This window comes from Lynx rufus, unplaced genomic scaffold (assembly GCF_022079265.1).
Source record: "Lynx rufus isolate CCGP_SWC_20201006 ecotype Redwood Valley unplaced genomic scaffold, mLynRuf1.p SCAF_13, whole genome shotgun sequence".
Taxonomy (NCBI): Eukaryota; Metazoa; Chordata; class Mammalia; order Carnivora; family Felidae; genus Lynx; species Lynx rufus.
In genome coordinates, this window is record NW_025814827.1 from 43,364,629 (window position 1) to 43,384,932 (window position 20,304).

Genomic DNA, 20,304 nt, shown 5'->3' on the forward strand with positions numbered 1-20,304 from the left:
GTCAGACAAGGACAGCGAACCCCCTCTCCCTTGCTCCCAGCAGAAAACATCTCTCCCTCTTCCTAACTCTTGGGTTTCTCATGCTGACACATCTATAGTAGAGGGACACACAGTCACCACCATGTCACACACCACCTGCGTGACAGATACATACACACGCACTCACACGTGTACACATGGTATCCTCCCTCTTCTGAAGATTACCTTGCTAACGGTGTTCTCTGTGTGAGAAGACCTGCCTTCCTTCCCATAATGCACAGTAGCACCTTTTGCCAGGCAAGGCTGATGCTGGTTGGAGTTCTTTGCCTTTCTGTCACGTTTTGTTTACCTAGGAGCTAGTCAGTCCAGTGATTCCAATTGTGCTATTTCTTTAGGGTGGCATTAAAGCACTCTTTGCTACCTGCCCGGCATGAAGTCACCCAACACACTTGCCATCAACAGCTAGCTCTATAACCCTGCGAGTCACCTGAGACCCCAGCCCCCTCCAGTCCTGGCCTCACGCATTTATAGCAGTCTCAGTCCTGAGAGAGTGACGAAATGCTCAAGAGTCAGTAACATACTCCATGCCTCCCTTCCATGTCAGTGTGTCAGCACCAGACAGCAAGCTGCATTAGTCCTCAGCTCAGTTTCATTGAGGAAAGCACATAATTGTGTGTGGAGTACTTTAGAAAGTACTCCGGCAAGTGACCTTGTAATATTCCATCCACAGCACTCTTAACACTGTAAAGTACCTTCCCATTTTTTACTTTTTGTGCCCCAAGAGCCCAAGAATCAGCCTGCAACAGCCACAATATCTGAAGTCCTTTTGCTGAGTATTGTTCATACTTGTTGAAAAGCTTCTCAGAGAACCACAGTCTAAAACTCCCTGAATTCTTGGATTCATGGGGGAGTAGGATTCCTGAGAGGAAATCCTTTGTGTTCTTGCTCTCCTGAAGGAGTCTTCAGATTGGGGTCAACTATGACCAACCCAACCCCTGTAGTAACTGCGTGAGGCCTGGCCTACTGATTCTATTGAACCATCTAAAGTGGAATCTAGGGGCACCTGGGTGACTCAGTTGGCCAAGCGTCCAATTCTTGATTTTGGCTCAGGTCATGGCCTCATGGTTTGTGAGTTTGAGCCCTGTATCAGGCTCTACACTGACAGTGTGGAGCCTGCTTGGGATTCTCTCTCTCCCTGTCTCTCTGCCCCTTCCCTGCACAAGTTCTCTCTCTCTCTCAAAATAAAGTTTTAAAAATTAAAAGTAAAATAAAATAAAATAGAATTTAGGTGACCCCTAGGAAGGATCCTGCAGGAAGGTGGTCACAAGATGTCCTTGGACACTTCAGCCAGTATTCTGTACTTCCTGCTTCAGATCATGATGTTGGTGACATCAACTAACTAATAATAAGTCCCATAAAACCTACATAGCTCCTCTCTCCCAAAACTTGAAAATACTATCAATATCAAGGACAATACCATCCTATTGGAATAGGGGCCAGTGACCATGTAGTCACGTTCTGTGAAGTGTCCATGCCATATCTGAGAAGAGAATGTGGTTGGGCAGGGGGAAGTCATGAACAGGGGCATGATGAGGGCATACTCAGACAAGGAAGAATGGCACTCAGTTCCTCTACAGTTTATTGTTACAGCAGAAATTGTGGGACACAGGAGGGCACCCTCCACACATAACACAGTGTGGTCAGAGCCCCAAGATAGCCCTTCCCACCCCTATGACAAGCCCCAAGCAGCCCTGCCCCAGCTTAGCTCCCTCCCCCTCCCACTCTAGACACACACTGTCTAGACAGCTACCAAAGTTAGTGCAGCCAATGGCCCCAGGCCCCTTCCTATTGCCCCAGCTCCGATCCTTCCCTCATACTTGCTCATTGCCCACCACCTCCCATTCCAACTTCCATTTCACACACTGGGTGTTTCTATACCATCCTGAGGACCATTAACCCACCAGCAAGCCTCCCCTGACACACATTCAGTTAGGTCCATACCCGTCAGAGATCTAAAGGGTTCATGAGAAGCCCTATCAGATTTGGTGAATGGAGTCCTGGCCCCAAGTCCCCCACCCTTGCAATGGGATAAGTAGGGAGAGTCTGGTGGAGGCACATGGGCAACTACAACAACCTCTTGTCCCTTATCAACAGACACCTAGATTAGGGAGAGGGGTACGTGCCCTCACCACCTTAACACCACAATGAGGGAGAGGGATACTTTAGGGGTCTGGGTCCCTAAGAGATATTGGGACATCTCTCCCAGGAGCTGAGGGGAATCACAGGTTAGAGGTCAAGGTTAGGGTAGCAATCAAAGATCAAGGTCATCTCCCCACATGATCTGCCCATCTTCCCTTACTCTGGCCCAGTGCCCTATGCACCTCCCAGGTTAGTGCTGGGGGAGGTGAGGGCTGGGTCCTACACCAGGGCAACAAAGGTCACTCAACAGGAGACCTCCATGGTATGCCCTGGAGGCCCTGAAGGGAGAGTTCCAGACTCGCTGCTCTGGGACAGGGTGCGAGAGCGGGACCGGTTGCCGTCAATGGATGCTGCGCTGGTCAGGGAGGCTGTGCGCGATCGTGACAGGCGAGTCATGCAGGATGAGGCCACTGTGGAGACAGAAGGATGAGAAGATAGGCATAAAGGAGGTGAGACAGAGAGGCTGGCAACTCAAGAGTGGGGTGCTTGGGTGAGCCGAGAGTCACAAATGGGGCTGGAGCGGGAGGTCAATGATTTGGCAGACGGTGGTAACTTCCAGAACTAGCCTGAAATGGTTCCCTCCCCCCACCCCCTCCCACCCCACCCCACCCCCCCAGTGCCCATCCCTTCCCCACTCCTGTGCAGCAATCACTGTTCTCATGATAGCTTCTGACTCCCATACTCACTGTAGCCCATGCCTTGCAGGAAGTACTTGAAGGCCTCGGTCAGCTTGCCTGGCTGTGGAAGTAAGAAGAGGAGAGGGGGACAGTGAGGTGAGGTTAGAAGCTGAGTTGGAGGGTTGCCTGGGTGACTCAATTGAGCATCTGACTTGATTTCAGCTCAGGTCATAATCCCAGGGTCGTGAGATCGAGCCCCACGCCAGGCTCCACACTGTTAGTGCTTGGGATTCTGTCTCTCTCCCTCTCTCTCTGCCCCTCTGCTGCTCACGATCTCACTCTCTCGCTCTCTCTCTCAAAATAAATAAATAAACATTAAAAAAGAAAAAGAAGCCAAGCTGGAACCCCAAGCCATGGCAGGTTAGGTGTGGAATGAGTGGCAAATGGATGAGCGACAAAGTGTATGGTTCAGAGTCACTAATATCCCATCCCATGGACGGCAGGGGTACTCACCTGAGTCAGCTGGGGCTGGCCTCCAGAGTCAGCCATCTGTGCAGGAGATAGAGACAACCATCCAGAAGACATAAATAAATGGAGCCATGCCAAGAGATAGGAAAGGTTCTCTTTTCCTTAGCCTCCCCACTCCAGGCCCTCAGGGTTTGCTTTCTTTATCCGCCCCACTTGCTCCCATGCAGGACCTGGAAGGCCTAGAAGCTGAATCTAGAGAGGATCTATGGCTCTGGACAGGCGGCCAGGAGTCAGGCGGGGTATGGAGTAGGGTTACTGACCTTGAGAAAAGAGGTCTGGGTGGGGTCCAGCTTTGAGTTACATTCCACCTGGAGTAAGCAGGAGGCTGAATGAATGAGGTCATACTCCCTGTGGCCCCTCCCTTTGAAGGGACCCAAGGACCCAGATCCCAGTTTCTTTCCCATCAGCCTCGTACCCATTTGCTTCTTACCAGGAATCAACCTCTTATGCCCCACAGTCACTCTCCCTGTTCCAAACAGAGCTGGCCTCTTGGCAAGATACCCCTCTGACCACCACCCTGGATCTCCAACCCTCCCTCACCCACCCCAAAATTCCCTACTGACCACTGCATCTTCATGGGGTGCTTGGTCTCCTACCACCAGCATCACAGGGCACCTAGAGGCATAGTGTCGGGAGAAGAGGGTAAGGCCCTGGTGCTCTGTCACCTGCCTTTTCCGAGAAGAGCAGTTAGACAATGTTTGACTCCAAAGAGGAGACGATCTTCTGACCCTACCAAGACAATTCAAAGGGGGATGGACCTAGACAGTGAGATTTGCTTCATAGGACAGTGTGAGAGGTAATGAGAAAACTCCCTGTTAAAAGACTCTCCTTCTAAAGAATATAAGCACCTAGGGAAGATCCAGAGAGAGAGGCAAAGCTTTATCTCTTAACGTCTTACTTGAGGGTGACAGCACCTCCACGCTCAAGGTTCAGGTCTCGGCGGCTAGAGAGGGGTTCAAAGAGGAGCAGGAATGTTAGGCAGGCAATGCTGTCTATCCGGATGGAAGCCATCTCCTCCCTGAGGAAGCTCTCTTCCTCCCAGAAATTACAGTCAAATATTAATAATTAAAAGTGAGAAACAAGGGCATCTGGGTTGCTCAGTTGGTTAAGCATCTGACTCTTGACTTTGGCCCAGGTCACAGTTTATGAGTTCAATCCCCACGTCAGGCTCTGCACTGACAGCGCAGAGCCTGCTTGGGATTCTCTCTTGCTCTCGCTCTCTTTCTCCCTCTCTCAAAATAAATAAAGTTAAAAAAAAAAAGTGGGAACCAAAGGGCAAGGTGGCAGGCAGGCCTCAAAACACAATCCCTATGGTCATTTGTGCCCCAGGTCTCTGGCCAGAGGTCAGTGAAGGGGGAGGAAGGGCACATGGACAAGAGACCATCTATCTCACTTCTGGGAATCCAAAAATCCAAGGGAAGTAAACAGGAGAAAGGGGGACGGCTCCATATAATTCATTCCACGGGGTCTGGCCCACAGCTGCCCCAGCTGCACACCAAATCCTGCCCTCCTCACACTGTGTACATCCCAGACTTCACTCTCCTTCTCTGCACCTCCCCACAACCCCCAGCTGCTGCTTCTACATTTGCTTCACGTGTGCGCACACACACCACCCACTCACTTGTTGTAGCTATTCCAGTACAGTTCAATGTTCTCCAGATTGGGTGCATGTGTAATGATATTTCTGTACTTTTGTATCAACTCAGAATTTCCAGACAACTCCTCCTGAAGGAATGAAAAGGAAAAAAAATCAGGATTGAGAAGAGAAGTCAACAGTTACTGGATGAGAAGAGCCAAGCTTTCCTCCCTCCCCAGATCCCGTCCCAGCTAAGGGAGTCACCCCAAGCATTCAAGACCCCAAGGTCCCCTCTACTTCCTCCAGCTTCCACAACCACTTACTTGGCTGAAGAGATGTCCAAGGATCATCTCCGGAATGGAAGAGGTGAGGCCTGTTAGCTATGAGGAAAAAGGGCAGGTGAGCAAGCTCAGGATACCATGAGGAGAAGAAACCCAGGCTACAAAATGACACACACATCTTCCCTGCTCCACTCCCCTTTCTTGACATTCACAGGCCAAGCAGTTATGCTAGTAGAGCCTAACTGGACCCACGCAAGCCCCACCCCACCCCCCAAACATCAACACACAGGCTCCTCCAAACCTTGTGGGCTGCCCAATCCATCCAGCCCTTGGCATTGGGATCAATGTTGATGAGGACAAGACCTTCGACTGTATCTGGGTGAGTAAGCTGAGGAGTAGCAGGAGGATGGGGAATCAGAGGCTGGGCAGGGCCTTATCCCTTCCCACTGAGCTCCAGCCAGTCTTAGGGGCCCATGGGGCCTGCCCCCCACCCCCTCCCCACAAACACATACTATTAAACCACACTCTCCTAATCAGTCTGCCATGGGCCTTAAACCTTGTCTGGGTTGCTTTTGTGTTTTTTTGTTTTTATTTCTTACAGCATATCGTGACAGGATGTAGGCCCCAGCTCCAACACCAACTCCAATTATTGTGGAAAAACTGTGAAAGAGAAATGCATGTCTAATGGGCCCTGGTGTCCAAAACTCTGGCTTTTCAAACTCCTCACCCTCTCTCCCAAGGCCACATGCACAAAGGACAGAACACCATCTTCCCTTGAGGGGTGCTAAAAGGGAAGGCGCCAGGGAGCTAACAATTGACACTGGTAGTCAGTGTAGGTCCCTGAAGTCTATCTTCAGCTCTCTTGGGAAGCCAGGGTCTTGAAAAGAAACACCCATCCCCCAAACAACCAGACGCTTGTTTTCCTACATAGCTCTGTGTCCATTCTCAATTCTCAAGAGCTAGTTCAACTTGTTCTGTTTTAGTTCCTGGTTCCTCGTGAGAAACCGGGAAGAAGGGAACTTGAAGCAAGATGTTAAAAAAAAAAAAACAACTTCAGTGAACAACAGGGACAATGGGGGAAACAGAGCCAACAAGGCAAACCGGAGCTGCCCATGGCCCGGGTGCCCAGGAAAAGCCAAGCCTGGAGTCCTCCGCACTCAGCATACATACCACAGAGGCTCACCTGGCTTTCCCTTCCTTCTCCCTCTCTCCCTCACACTCAGGGTGTGAGGGCTCCAGATCACCAGGTGTGTGTGTGTGGAGGAGGGGAAGTAGGAGGGAAAGACAAGTCCATCTGGCTCCTTGAGATTATGTCACCCCTCCACTTCCTCCGACCTTCTGAATCAGAGAAGCCCCTCCTCAGCCTAAGGCAGGGCCACACATAACCCCTCCCTTTCCTGCCTCTATCCATTAGGGCTACTCAGCTGATTCAAGTCCATTTCCAAACCTACCCCTTCCTTTCAACAGTCAGGTGGAGGCATGGAGGAGGAAGGATATATCTAGGACAGAGCCCACAACCCATCTAGGAACCCTGGTGGACACAGGAGTTCTAAGGGCACCATTATGCCAGACAGAGAACTACGGTTTGGAGGGGTACCCAGGCTTCTCACTTTAAGTACTGCAGGATGCAAGGGATCATATCCGCCAGCTGGTCCAGAGATGGGTACTGATATCTGGGGAAAAGAAGAATGTTAAGGAAAATACCAACCTGTCCCCGCTGCCCCGCACCTCAGGGTGTCCTATCCTATCCATCCTTTCCCGGAATCTCCACTGTTTCCTCCTCCCCTGAGTCCACTCTTCCCCACACCCCCTGTGCCTCACAGCCCAGTGAGGAAGGAGGGAGCTAATTCTCACCCCAAAGGGAACACAGGAGCCCCCTCTTCCATTCCAGGGGCATCCACATGAACTCGCACGAAGTTCTGAATGATTTCCTGCATATCTCCAAATTGAAACAGCGACTGGAAGCAAGATTTATCTAAAGAGAATCCCCATCACCCCGATGGTAGAATCAGCCAGGGAAAAGCAACCCGAAGTCAGAACCCACCCTCTTTCTTTTATGCCATAGTCAGTGGACAGAACCTCCCCTTGACATGCCACATGGGTGCTGACCCTTCCCCATCCCTTAGGGTTTTACCCTTCCCACCAGCCTCTTCCCAGAAAGGGGTGGGAGGGGAAGGTGAGGTCCTTACAATTGAGTCCCACATCATGGTAGGTGAGTATCGCTGGGCGTTTGGGTTTGGGGGTGCCATAGACAGTAAAAGTGACAGAGCCATAAGGTGTCTCCACAGAGTGAGTCTGCAGAAAAACAGGTCACCATCAGGAGGAGTCAGGCTGAGAGGAAAAAGAGGCAAGAGAAGGACGCCCACAAAAGTCAAAGTCAAAAGTTGGGGAGTTGAGGTATGGGAGGGGCAAAGTGAGGAGACAGGAACAAAGATTTAGAAATAGGATCAGCAAGACTTTGGTTCAGGTAAATAAAACAGTGGAAGATGATTCAGAGGGTGGAAAAGAATCCTAAAAGTTGGGAGAGCACCAAGGAACTCTGAGGAGGAGGAAAAAGGAAGGAAAGGGAGAGATGGGAAAGGGAAAGGACTGGAATGAAAGGAAAGGGAGCAGAGAGGGGAGAAAGAGCCATGTAGCAGTCCTCTCCCTACTGGGACACAGGAGAACCCCTCCTCCCACCCTGAGACTACTCCCAAGCTGTTACCTGTCCCTGGTCCAGGAGGATTCCGGCAGCTAACTCAGCCTCCTGGAGAGACACACACGGACAGACACACACAGACACACACAGCCATGTAGAGTCATAGATGGAGAGACAGGCACAGATAAAGAAAGGCAAAGAGACCAACCGAGACGAAAGACAGAAAGAGATGACAAAAAGAGACATGGAGAGGATGAAGGTTAGTGCAGTGACAGGACAAAGGCCTGACTCCCATTGTGGTGTATGGGGGAGAGACATGGGTACAGGTGGAGAAAACAGGGGTGTGGGTTAGAAAGAGATCATGGATTTGGGAAGGCAGGAGGCGAGGGGGATGCCCGCAGGCCTGGACTTCGGGTCTGGGAGTCGGAGGGTCTCTATTGACCTTGGCCACCTCGGGCGTCTGCCCTGGCAACAGCGGCTTCTCCTCTGTGATCTGCACCTCCTGCAGCTCCGCCATGGTGGCCTGGTAGGATGAAGAAACACCAAAACTGGGGAGGTTGCCTCCACCCCTGCACATCTCATACACCTGGCTCCCTCTCTCAGCCCAGGACAGTGTAGGGTGCAGAGGGCCCTAGGAGAGGGAGCACACATCAAGCCTTTCTTGCCCCCAGCTCCATGTCCAGGCCGCTGGAAAGGCAGGCTAGTGGCAGAGGACTCAGGATACCACTTCTCTTCAGACTGGCCATCCCTCTGGCTACCCCTCAACACCCACACCTCCAGACCCCCCTCTCCTGTCATGCATAGAAATACCAGGGTGGGGCAGAAGTGTTGCTCGGGTTTCCCATGCTATATTTAGGGGCCACCCCACACTCCCAGAGTAGGTAGGGATGAAACTCATGGCTCAGTGACTGGGTACGCCAATGATACTAAGGAACAGAGTAGTGAGAGTTCATAATTAACTGTGACCTTCAACTAAACATCAAGGTCAGCAGCTCAAAGGGAAAGGGGTTAAAAATGACCCAAGTACCAAGACCAAGAGGGTGAGAGGGAAAAAAAGAAAAGAAGAACAAGGGACACCTGTATCCAACTGACCCAGTGCTTCCCTTCCTTCCAAGAATCTCCCTCCCTCCCCATTGTGAATAAATTAGCATACACTCAACATTAGTGGGGCTGGAGAGGAGCAGAACACCTGTGCAGCCTGGGGGTGGGGTCACTTACTGGGCTCCTATTGGCTGGATGCAGTGGGGTCAGGGGTCAGGGTTCTCTCCCCTCCTGGCTCAGGGGTCTGAGAAAACAAGGCAATGAGGTGAATGACACGGGAGACAGACGCTGGGTCTTTTAGGGACAGAAAGCCTCAGCCAAGATCTGAACTACCTGGGTCACCCACCCTCCCCAGGTCACTAACCCTCCCTAATCTGTACCCCTGAGTCCAATGAACATGTCTTCTCTAGGCTTCAGCTAGAATCAATACAGGCTGGAGGGGCCTGCGGGGCAACACGGAGAGCAGGTATCAGCCCAGGCTGGGGGAGGAGAGAAGGAAGTGCTGATGTGGAGGAAAGAGCGTGGCTTGTGTCGGAACCTCTGGATTCTAGTCCCGGCTCTGTCGCTGAGGGTGTGACCTTGGCCCACTCAGTTACTTCTCTTGGCTTCAATTTCCTATTTGCAAACTACAAGTGGGGACTAGGGGATCCTCAAGATTTTTGACAGCTCTCAAGTGAGATGAGGGTAGCTGAGCATGACTGTTTCGCATTTAAACGTTTAAAAACGAAATTTAAAAAGCCTCGTGCCTTCGAGTCTCTCCTCCACCCAGTCTCGGTGTGGGTGCCCCGAGCGGAGAAGGGAAGGGAGGGCGGCCCCACAGTCTCCTCCCAGCACCCCCCCCCGCCCCTCCCGCCCCGACGACCCGCAAGGGCCAAGCGCCAGCTGGGAAGGGATGGGTAGGAAGGATGGGACTGACCCGGACCTGCACCCGTCCGCCCCTACGCTGCTCGCCCGCGTGGGGACCGACACCCTAGCGCGGCCGGCGCGGAGCGCCCGGGACCCTGGACACAACCTCGCGCACGCCCCAAACACGCCCTGCCGCTCGCGGAGCCTCCGCCTTTGTGCGCCGCAGCGCAGCGCCCCCTCCTTGCGGGCCCCTTCCCCCGAGCTGTCGGCTCCGAGGGATAGGGATCAAACCGCCCACCGGCCCGACTGGCGCCATCCAGGCCCTGCGGCCCCTCGCCCGCCCCTCCCCCTACCTGCTGCCGCCGCGGCCGCTTCCACCTTCACTTGCCTTTGACTCTCCGGCCCGCCCGGCTCGGGCTCCCCACAGACCCGCCCCCGGCCCGCCCCAGCCCGCCCACGGGCCGACAGCTCCCTGCAGATCCGCCCCAGACCCCCAGTAAACACGCCCCCCCCCCTTTATCCCGCCCCAGGCTGTCTGCCGCTCAGGGAGGAGCTGGGCTAGGGACCCGAGGGGTACCCTAAGGGAAGCAAACTGCTGGGTGCTTCCGCGTTCTGCTCGCGCTCCCCACGACATCCCCCCGCAACCGAGCGGTTGTGGAGTGTGCGGGGATCCCTTAGTCCTGCAGGGGATCCTCACGCCTGCCCTCCACGCCTGCCCTCCACACCGCCCCCACCCGTGACCTGGATCTGCCTATCGCACTGTGGTTCCTTCCTTCGCCCCCAGACCCAGTATGAGGACGGGTAGGGGGGAGACGAACCCAGGGTGCTGACACCCCAAGATTTCGACTCCGCTTGCCCGTAAACACAGAGCTAGGTTAAGGAAGGAGGAGGTGGGCGGGGATCGCCGCGGAGGAGGCGAGGGTCTCGCCCGCTGGGAGGGGCAGGTGTGCTAGCACCGACGGGTGGGGGTGGGGGTCGTCGAGGGCGCAGGAGTTTCAACTTCGGGGTGCCCAGGGTCCTGGTACCTCCTCTCTGTGCTGCGTCCCGACGCCAGCTCTCGGCTGCTGAGAAGTTGGAAAACAAGGCGGGGAGGGGGGGGCGGGGAATGCGGGGGGCCGCTATAAATAGAGGGAGATCGCAGGAGGGGGGGGCGAGGATGGCCAACGGGGACTCCCGGGTCAAGGCCCCAAGGGGGGACGGAGGAGGGGCCAGGGACCCCCAGGGGCTCTGACTCTAGGGTAAACAGGCGTGGGGGCGGAGTTAACTCTGCGGGGGTGGAGTAGGGGCTTGGGGAGGACGCTGTGTCCCGGGCTGGAACCCAAGAGACCCTGTGGCTTCGGCGGTAACCCCTCCTAGTCCGGCCCAGAGGAGGAGGGTGAGACAGGCTCGGCCCGGCTGTATCTCAGTGCCCAGGCGGTGTTTTCTCAGAGACTGCTGCGTGTCGCTTTCGGAGCCTGGGGTGGGTTTGCGGTCTTAGACTGCTCACTAGCCCTATCCGACCCCCACCCTAGATGCACCCTTCCTGTGCCCCTAGAGGAAGGCCACCTGGAATGGGATAGTTGGGTGGCCGAGGGGTTCCTAAGTTGTCTTAGACAAAAGGAAACCAGATTGAATTCCTCCCCACCTGCACCCTTCCAGCACCCCCACCCCCACCCCACCAGGGTTCCCACCCCATCTTCCTTCAGCCTGGTTCCTGAGTTACCATTTCGGGGGCTGGGCGGCAGGCCAGTTGGGAACAATGGCCAATGGAACTGGAGCTGCCAACCGCAACACCAGCACAAGCTGCCCCCCCCAAGACCCCCAAATTGCCCTCCCCCCTCCTGCCTGGGAACCACCCCCCCACCCCCCTCACCACCCACAACCCCCTCCCATCCAAGGAACATCAATGCCCCTTTCATCCCCACTTGGCAGGGTCTATTGGAAAGAAGGAGGGGCCAAGAGGGAGGAGGTGACCCAGAGTAGGAGAACTGGTCAGGATCAAACACCGGGTCTCAACAACCTCATATCTAAAGGACCCCCGAACCTTCTCCCAATTTGGAACATCGAAGTTTTCCTCATTTCCCTCCCCCCACTCTCTTCATAACTGTTTCCCTCAGAAACTGGCCCAGAGGCTGGGCACCCTGGCAGCTTGCCTAGTCCCCTCTCCCCTCTGGACGCCAGTTTAACACTCTCCTGGACAAGGAAAAGCTTGCTGGCCTTAGGATCATAGACAGAGCTGTGTAGGGCAGGAGAGAGGTCTTACCAGCCCCCCAGGAGCTGGGGAAGAAAGAATGCCTAGAGCTTCCGCCTGCAGTGTTCTCTGATGTGTATAAAGTAGTCTTACTTGGAGTGGGGGAGGGAAGGACCTGGAGGTTCCAGCATCTAAATTCGTCTCTGGGTCAGGATGACTCAGGGGGAACCTGATAAGGGGCCTACGCAGGGGCGTGGGGCGGGCAGGAGGTGGGAAATTTCCACTGGGATCTGTTTGCTTCCGAGGCCTAGGGGTCTCAGCTCCTGCAGGCAGAAATGAGGCTGGTTCTGCCCTAAGGTAGGGTTCCCTTTGTCAGGGTAGGTCCCAGCCCAGCCATAAGTCGCCCAACCAGGGTAATCTCTAACTCCCTTCTTTTGGGCCAGAAGCAGCTTCAAACTGTACCTTCAGTTAAGCAACAGTTTTGCGAGCCTGCTGTGTGCCAGCCACTGTATAGATGCAATTCAAAGAAGTGTGAAGGGTGGTCATATCCGTTCTAGAAGCATATGATGAAGTAGGTGGGAGAAGGAATAAAGACAGAAAGTTAAGAAAAATGATGTCTATAGAAGATTAATTGTTTAGACAAAAAATCTTGTGCCAAGTGTTTCCCATTCTTCTCAAGTGGGAGATGAGAGATTTCCATTCCCACTTGATGGTTTTAGTATCCCTTGACTGAGACAAACCATGAATTCAACAATACTTTTAAATAAGGTTGTTTTTTTAAGATTTTATTTTTAAGTACCCTCTACACCGAATGTGGGGCTCAAACTACAAAGAACTTACAACCCCAACATCAAGAGTCACATGCGTGCTGCACAGACCAAGCCAGTCAGGCTCCACCGTTTGTACGGAATTCTGATATTTCTAATACCTATGTATGTAGTAATATCTACATGTGCAAAGCGTGCTATTTATTCAGTTGACAATATTTTCTGTACATATAAATCCCAGGGTCCCTTGCAATAAATCAGAAATCCTCTCCCCAGGAGACTGCAGCCCACAGACTAAGAACCATTATTTTGCTATAATTCAGAGGAAAAGGGTTTTTGTTGTTGTTGTTGTTTCCTAGAGTGTACCACCCATGAGGAGTACAACCACAGGGTATTTGAGTGGGAGAAAGGAACGTTCTATCCAGGAAGAAAAGAGCAAGAGGGAAAGCTTGGGAGAAGAAATACACAAGTTACTCGGAAGAATTGAATAGTAGCTAGTAGGTGCAAGGTACTTCCCATATATCATCCCACAATACTATAAGGTAAGTTTTATTGTTACACAGTACAGGTGAGGAACCACAGCTCAGACATTTCTGAAACAGAAGCTTTAGTGATTTGCCCAAGGCCAACCAACCAGTGCTGTAAATGACAAATCTAGGACTCAAATCCCCACCCAGATTCATCCCACTCCAAGGCTATTCTCTTCCAACCATGAGGTAGCTAGCCTCTAAAGTCATTATGGCCCCCAGATGAAGAATAATATTGATGAGAGGTAGGTGATGTTTGATAAAAGCATGGGCCAAGTGTGAAAGTCCTTGACAGGTTTTTTTGGGGTTTTTTTTTTTTGGTTTTTTTTTTTGTCTTATCACTGAAGATCCTTAGAGCATTCTTGAGCAGGATTAATGGATAAAAAATAGTTTTGTGGGGGTGCCTGGGTGGCTCAGTCAGTTAAGGGTCTGACTTCAGCTCAGGTCATGATCTCACAGTTTGTGAGTTCAAGTCCCGTGTCGGGCTCTATGCTGACAGCTCAGACTCTGGAGCCTGCATCAGATTCTGTGTGTCTCTCTCTCTCTGCCCCTCCCCACCTCTCAAAAAATGAACATTAAATGGGGTGCCTGGGTGGCGCAGTCGGTTAAGCGTCCGACTTCAGCCAGGTCACGATCTCGCGGTCCGGGAGTTCGAGCCCCGCGTCAGGCTCTGGGCTGATGGCTCAGAGCCTGGAGCCTGCTTCCGATTCTGTGTCTCCCTCTCTCTCTGCCCCTTGCCCGTTCATGCTCTGTCTCTCTCTGTCCCAAAAATAAATAAACGTTGAAAAAAAAAATTTAAAAAAAAAATGAACATTAAAAAAACATTAAAGTTCCTACTGAGGTTGGTGTGTCAAAGCCACTGGGATTCTCCATGTTGGTCACTAACTTGAACTTGAGACTAGAAAGGAGGGCACTGCTGGACTGATGCCAACCTGTTTCCATTAACCCCTTCCCTGGGCTCCTCTCAGCACTGTGGGACAGACCATAAACCAATCTGACCAGGACCCAGAGGACTGGGTCAGGCTGGGGGGGAATGATGAGGGAAGTTTGATCAGCTGGAAAGATCAGAAGGGTGGCAACTTGCTCAATGCAAAGTGGGGAAATGAAGGACCCCTCTCCCAAGACTCAGGCTGTACCTTCAAGCTGATGTCACATAAACACTGCTGAGGTCATAGAAGCTTCCCTCTCCTCCCCTGTTTCCCCATTGCTACATAGTCTCCCCAACCAGCTGGCTCCCACATATCTGCACACACTTATAAACAAAGGCTGAGAAGGGGCAGACACCATCCGGCTACTCTCAGGTGCACAAAAGCAGTGAAGACATAGGTGGTAGTGGTGATTATTCAGTATGTAGGATCCATACTAGTATCCCTGGTGCTGGGAACGGTAGGGGGGATGGAAGCGATGGGGGGAAAGGAAAGAGAAGAACAGGGAGGAGGGACTTTGTTCCTGTTGCTGATTCTTATTTTGTTGACTAACACCCATCCTCATTACTCCTCAGTCGTCCCTTCCCCTCCTCCCTCACCCCCAAGTCTTCCTCCCTGCGGCCCTCCCCCACCTCCAGTTGATCATGGCATCAGAAGCAGGGAAAACGTTCCAGCGGTTTGCTGTCTTTGGAGAATCATCAAGCAGTGGCACTGAAATGAACAATAAGAACTTCTCCAAGCTATGCAAAGACTGTGGCATCATGGATGGCAAGATAGTCACCTCCACTGATGTGGACATCGTATTCAGCAAAGTCAAGTAAGGGGCCAGAGATGGGGGCCAGGCACACAAGGCAGTGGGACCTAGAAAGGTTCATGTGGGAGGACACAATAATGGGTCTACTGAGCACCTGCTGGGTACCTGGTCCTGTGCTGTTCCCTGTCCCAGGACCCTCAGTGTCAAGAGACCAAATCTCAGTCAGGGAAGGGTTGGGCCTTGGAAGGTTATGAATTCATGTTCCAGAGTTCCTGGATTTCTGTCTGACTGACCAGAGCCAAGAATGCCCGAACCATCACATTTCAGCAGTTCCAGGAAGCAATGAAGGAGCTGGGCCAGAAACGATTCAAAGACAAGAAGCCAGATGAAGCTCTGGAGAACATTTATAAACTCATGGAAGGCAAGGATCCAGCTACCACTGGTGTTACTGTGAGTGACATTCTTCATCCCTAACCCTTGACTCTACTTCTCTAAATCCCTGCTGCTCCTATCTCCCTTCCCCCTTCCAGGGTCCCTAACCTCTGTCGTTAGTAATACTGTAGGGAGACAAGGCAGAAAGTCTCTGGGGCACTGTTGGGATTGGAACAGACTTTAGAGATCATCTAGTAATTTCAGGGATGAAGAGACTGTGGCTGAGAGAAGGGTCCACATCTATTTTAATAATAAAGTTAAGCCTTGTTTCCAAGTGTCCAGTGGGCTCTGGGGGAACACTGAGTGCAAAGGACTTGGTATCTGATCCCCACTCCTCCTCCCACTCTTGTATAAGATGTAATATCTGCCCTCCTGCCTCCCACCCACCGTCTGTTCTCTATTTGTTCCCTCTCTGTTTATGTTTATTTAATTTTGAAAGAGAGAGAGAGAGAGTATGATAGGGGAGGGGCACAGAGAGAGGGAGATACAGAATCCAAAGCAGGCTCCAGGCTCTGAGCTCTCAGCACAGAGTCCAATGCAGGGCTCTAACTCACAAACCGTGAGATCATGACCTGAGCCAAAATAAGATGCTATATGGACTGAGCCACCCAGGTGCCCCCTGTCCCCTCTCTATTTAAAGCCCCTTCTATTCTAGGTTTCAAATAGGGCCCTCCCACTTGGAGGGACCTTGCATGTTGGGTCTGGGGTTGAAGTCCTCTGGCTGCCGCCTGGTCAAAATAGCTCCTCTGGAAGCAGAAAACTCCACACACACCCCATTCATTCCCAGACACCAGACTCCTCCACCCTCGTGAGTGGATGGCTCTTGCCACGTTCCTACCCATGGCTGCATCTGGGCCCTAAAGAAAGCAGCCCCATGCCAACAGTAGAATAGAGCACTGGGGGGGCGCCTGGGTGGCTCAGTCGGTTGAGCGTCCGACTTCAGCTCAGGTCATGATCTCACGGTTCGTGAGTTCGAGCCCCGCGTCAGGCTCTGGGCTGATGGCTCAGAGCCTGGAGCCTGCTTCTGATTCTGTGTCTCCCTCTCTCTCTGCCCCTCCTCCATTCATGCTCTGTCTCAAAAATAAATAAACATTAAAAAAAAAAAAAAAAAGAATAGAGCACTGGGTCCTAGCAGAACCAAAGTCCATCTTTAGAGAAGGGGTGTGACAGCAAAGGGGAAGAGAGAAGGATCAGACCCATCATCCTCTGGCTTGCAGAAGGCAACAACAGTGGGTGGAGTGAGCCGGCTGACGGACACCAGCAAGTACACCGGCACCCACAAGGAGCGCTTTGACGAGAGTGGCAAAGGCAAAGGCATCGCAGGACGGGAAGAGATGACCGACAAGTCAGGCTATGTGAGTGGCTACAAGGGTGCTGGCACCTATGATAAGAAGAGCAGCAAATGAGAAGTAGCCTCAACAACTAGGGTCAGTTAGTCCTCGACCCAGCATCTTACACACCACGGAGGAGCGTAGGGAACAATAAACATCTGTGTGTGCATCAGCCAATGAGCTCTGTCTTTCCTTCAGAGAGAGGGATAGATAGACCCACTGGTGCACAGAGAGAGAAGAGAAGACCCCAGGAGTCAGGGTTTTGAGTTCTGCACCCTTTCTCTAGTTAACCTCATGCCTCCCAGCCCTAGGTTAGCATTCCCCTCTACAACTGCGTCTTAAGAACAGAGCTGAGGAATATATTTGGGGATAAGAGATAAACCAGATGTGGAGGCAAAAGCATTTGCTCCTTGCACTCATACATTTCTGGTATCCACCCTTCTTATCTCCCAAAGGGAAGTGGCAATTCCCGATTGGACCTAGTATGACCCAGACACCACTTGTTAGACCCCTCCCTGTCCCTCCACCTCCCTCCCCTGTTGTAGCCCAGGTGGTGTTGGAGACATGGAACAGAAAATCCCACTGACTGCTAAGGGTAGCCCAGGAAGATGGCCAGAGGTGAGTGCCTCCAGGACTCCCAGAGCAGGAGTGCTTGTGTGCTGAAGAAAAAGGAATGAAATCAGAATGGCTTCAGATATATTTTTATGTTTTTATTTTGGAATGATTATAGATTCACAGGAAGATTGCAAAAATAGTACAGAGGGGTCCCACATACCCTTCACCCAGTTTCATCCAGTGGTTATATCTTCTATAACTCAAGGTGTAGTTTTAAAACCTTCTGTGACCACAGCGAGGCTCACCTCACACCTGTCTTGTCAGTGGCAGATCCTGTAACCGGAGCGGGGGCGGGTTGTCAGGAAGAGCTTTGGGAAGGAAAGGGATGCAGTCATCTTGGGGGTAACAGGTCAGAGAAGATCATTTGAAACTCCAGTGAGCCACAGTGAGAAGAATGGAAGGAAAAGAAGTCAGAGAGAGGAATACAGGGAGACTAAAGGAGGGGAGTGTAGGGGAGAAACTACCCTGGGCTCTGTGGTAGAAGGAGAGAAGAAAGAACAGGTTACATGGAGAGAAGAGCAATGATTTCGTAGAGAGGAACAGACTGGGGACTGAGGGGCATTCTGGAGAAGTGAGGCTAGAAAGACTCTAAGGGTCTTGGGGAGGACCTCTAGCTAGAGGTACCTACCATGTAGGTGAGTGAGTGGAGAGAATCATAAGGGAGATGGGGACAGCTGAGGAGAGAAGGGTAGTGGGGATGGGGAGTTGAGACATGGAGCTGGGTGCCTGTTGTCATGGTGTGAGCTGAGGCTCTGGGCCTCCATCCAGGATTCAGGATCTGGCCCAGTGGAAGGACAGTCACTGCCAACTGGACACAGTCAGCTTCTTGGGTGGGTAAGGCTGTCTGTGGGAGAAGGAAGATGACGGGGGAAGAGAGGAGGTAAACAAGTTGGAAAGGGTCTACAAGGCAGTATGAATTTGCATGGTGACTGAAGCTCTGGACATTTGTCCTACTTCCCTGGTCTCTTGGGAGGGGGCCCTGCCTGCCTTTGAAGTCAGGGAGGAAGCCTTGTATCAGAAATCAGAGGTTTGGGAATGGGAACAGGCTGGTGTATGGTGGCAGTAGGGGGTAGTTCAAATCGAAAGCCTCCCTTTCCTAGTAGACACCAATGATATCTATCGGTTCCGCATCACGCTTTCCGGAACAGAGCAGGTAGAGCCTTTGGTTGGTTAGGGTGCTGTTGTAGTGGCAGCTGGTGGGCGGCTGATTAGGGGCCAGAGAACAGATCGTGATGGGGAAGGAGTCCTCTGTGAATGTACAGTATTCGTTGTAATTCTCACAGAAACTCTCACTGTACTTGCAGAACTTCTGGACTTCTCTCCAGGGGGCATGCACCATATAATGGATTTGCGGGCAATACCAGCTCTTCTGCTTTCTGCCCCGTACATAGGCCATGAGACCATTACAGTAGCCCTGGAAACCCTTTGGGTAGTGCACCCTGGGATAATCGACGTGTAGCATGTGGAAGTCCTTGATGGCAATCTGCATCTCGATGTCCACAACCAGAGCTGGCCCGAAAGCAAGCTGGAGAAACACAAGCCGGGCCACAGCTACTGCCATTCCTCCTGCTGGTAGAGTTAAGGTGGTTGGAGGCAGAGGTGGGCCTAGGGTGGCTGTCTGCCCCTTCCCACAGTCTCCAGCGTCCCCGCAGCCTTCCCCTATACCCTCAGAGCTGTACTGTATTTCAAATATCACCGAGCCCAAGTCCTCATGCCCCAGAGAGAGGAGACACTTGCTGGTTGTCCACGTTATATTAGCCATTCCCCCCACTCCCTTGGTCCACCTCGGGGTCTCAGCCTCAGCCAGTCCATGAGCTGTAACACTTACAGAAGAAGAGGTCCAACTGGTCCTTGGGCGAGTGACTCTTCCCCATCATCCCTGGCTCTGGTCAACCTTTCTGGTAAAAAAATGCAAAGGGGACAGAAGAAACAGGCTGAAGCACAATTCTCTGACTGCTCTGGAGAAAGGGCAGGAGCTGGAAGACCAGTGGGACAGGAGCAGGAATTCTTGCCTGGAGCCAAAGACAGCCCAAAGGTGAGAAGAGGCCAGAAATTTCTAGATAAAGACCAGTCTGGGAGGAGGGCATGTCCCCTGAGTTTGAAGAGCCCCTGGACTGAGGGGGTTGGGTGGGTGGGAGGATAGGGACATTGCTGTCTGGTCCCCTCCTTTCTGCTGTCATCGGAACACTTAGTTCCAGCTCCCTGCCAAAAGGCCCTACGTTCTTGGGCTTTCTTTGATGTTTTCTCTGGTCCATAGATCCCTCTTTGCAGAAAGGTAAGGAGGAAAACACTGTTGTGTTTCTGAGGAACAAGGTGCTGCTTGTTCCTAACCCTCAGAGAACAGAGGGTCTGCCACTCATCCCACTCACCGTGGCCCAGGAGGCCACACATGCACTCAAGGGCCTCCCTCTAGAGTGCTGGGTTGAGAATCAGAGACCTCGTTGTGGACTCCCCACAGTCCCCATCATTACCTTCCCACCAGTCATAATCACACTGTCACACCAACTCCCTCACCTGTAACTTCAGGCCCTGTCAGAGTCAGAGCACTCCTGGAAACTGAAGCACACTGACCCTGAAGCCTCAGGCTTGTCAAGTTGGGTTACACAGGTTGAGTTGGACTTGAGGAAGTATGGGCCATCTGAGTCCAGAGAATCAGACTCTCAATGTAGTTTGTCATGCTGGGAAAGGGCCGGACTCCTCTTTTCGTCAATACCTGCCCCTTCATCAGAACTAAAGAGTTAGCCCTCTAGAGCCTGCCAGCCACTGTCCTTGACTTCCACATGCCTCTCAGCCTTGCCTCCCTGTAGGATGTTGTCTGGGTTGTGGGCCTCCTAGTAGGAAGAATGGGATGGAGGAGTCAGAACACAGACCCCTGAGTGTTCCAAGGCCAATGGGTAATTTGGGGGTGGTGCAGAGTACTGGAGGTATCGGGGTACTGGCATTGTTTGTTCATGTTCCCCCTAGCCTTGCTCTTCCTGGAAGCATGAACTGAAGTCCAAAACTGAACCCATCCTCCCCACAACTTGCTTCTCCTCCTGTATTGTCTGTCTCTGTTTCCTCTGTTACAGGTGATCCTA

The 20,304-nt window shown here is 52.3% G+C and overlaps 3 protein-coding genes across 6 annotated transcripts; 1 reads left to right on the forward strand and 2 right to left on the reverse strand.

The window, feature by feature from the left end:
• Nucleotides 1-1,601: 1,601 nt before the first annotated feature.
• On the reverse strand, nucleotides 1,602-11,966 carry NDRG2 (NDRG family member 2). Of its 4 annotated transcripts, none has more exons than XM_047075396.1 (17): nucleotides 11,948-11,966; nucleotides 9,037-9,103; nucleotides 8,261-8,341; nucleotides 7,885-7,926; nucleotides 7,370-7,475; nucleotides 7,035-7,155; nucleotides 6,791-6,853; nucleotides 5,780-5,840; nucleotides 5,482-5,568; nucleotides 5,223-5,279; nucleotides 4,945-5,048; nucleotides 4,222-4,266; nucleotides 3,887-3,938; nucleotides 3,584-3,631; nucleotides 3,309-3,344; nucleotides 2,865-2,916; nucleotides 1,602-2,588 (listed from the first exon to the last, which is right to left on the reverse strand). In XM_047075396.1, exons 3-17 carry the CDS (start codon nucleotides 8,333-8,335, stop codon nucleotides 2,422-2,424), a joined length of 1,116 nt encoding a protein of 371 aa, XP_046931352.1. In that variant the 5' UTR covers nucleotides 8,336-8,341; nucleotides 9,037-9,103; nucleotides 11,948-11,966; the 3' UTR covers nucleotides 1,602-2,421. The 4 variants fall into 4 exon arrangements, with proteins under 4 accessions (XP_046931352.1, XP_046931351.1, XP_046931353.1 ...); XM_047075395.1 differs by lacking the exon at nucleotides 11,948-11,966 and adding an exon at nucleotides 10,059-10,133; XM_047075397.1 differs by lacking the exons at nucleotides 7,885-7,926; nucleotides 11,948-11,966 and adding an exon at nucleotides 10,059-10,133.
• A 2,740-nt stretch (nucleotides 11,967-14,706) lies between these two features.
• Nucleotides 14,707-16,687, forward strand: TPPP2 (tubulin polymerization promoting protein family member 2). Its single transcript, XM_047074593.1, has 3 exons — nucleotides 14,707-14,912; nucleotides 15,146-15,299; nucleotides 16,499-16,687. Exons 1-3 carry the CDS (start codon nucleotides 14,740-14,742, stop codon nucleotides 16,685-16,687), a joined length of 516 nt encoding a protein of 171 aa, XP_046930549.1. The 5' UTR covers nucleotides 14,707-14,739.
• Nucleotides 16,688-18,323: 1,636 nt separating this feature from the next.
• On the reverse strand, nucleotides 18,324-18,788 carry RNASE13 (ribonuclease A family member 13 (inactive)). Its single transcript, XM_047074722.1, has one exon. The coding sequence runs from the start codon at nucleotides 18,786-18,788 to the stop codon at nucleotides 18,324-18,326; it is 465 nt and encodes a 154-aa protein (XP_046930678.1).
• Nucleotides 18,789-20,304: the final 1,516 nt, after the last annotated feature.

Excerpts from the sequence above, each read along its gene's own strand:
- NDRG2 (XM_047075396.1), bottom strand. The coding sequence starts at position 8,335 with ATGGCGGAGCTGCAGGAGGTGCAGATCACAGAGGAGAAGCCGCTGTTG. Across the intron at positions 6,854-7,034 it reads GCTCCTGTGTTCCCTTTGGG|ATATCAGTACCCATCTCTGG; the intron begins GTGAGAATTAGC and ends TCTTTTCCCCAG. Across the intron at positions 2,589-2,864 it reads CCTGCAAGGCATGGGCTACA|TGGCCTCATCCTGCATGACT; the intron begins GTGAGTATGGGA and ends CTGTCTCCACAG.
- TPPP2 (XM_047074593.1), top strand. The coding sequence starts at position 14,740 with ATGGCATCAGAAGCAGGGAAAACGTTCCAGCGGTTTGCTGTCTTTGGA. Across the intron at positions 14,913-15,145 it reads ATCGTATTCAGCAAAGTCAA|AGCCAAGAATGCCCGAACCA; the intron begins GTAAGGGGCCAG and ends CTGACTGACCAG. Across the intron at positions 15,300-16,498 it reads CAGCTACCACTGGTGTTACT|AAGGCAACAACAGTGGGTGG; the intron begins GTGAGTGACATT and ends TCTGGCTTGCAG.
- RNASE13 (XM_047074722.1), bottom strand. The coding sequence starts at position 18,788 with ATGGCAGTAGCTGTGGCCCGGCTTGTGTTTCTCCAGCTTGCTTTCGGG.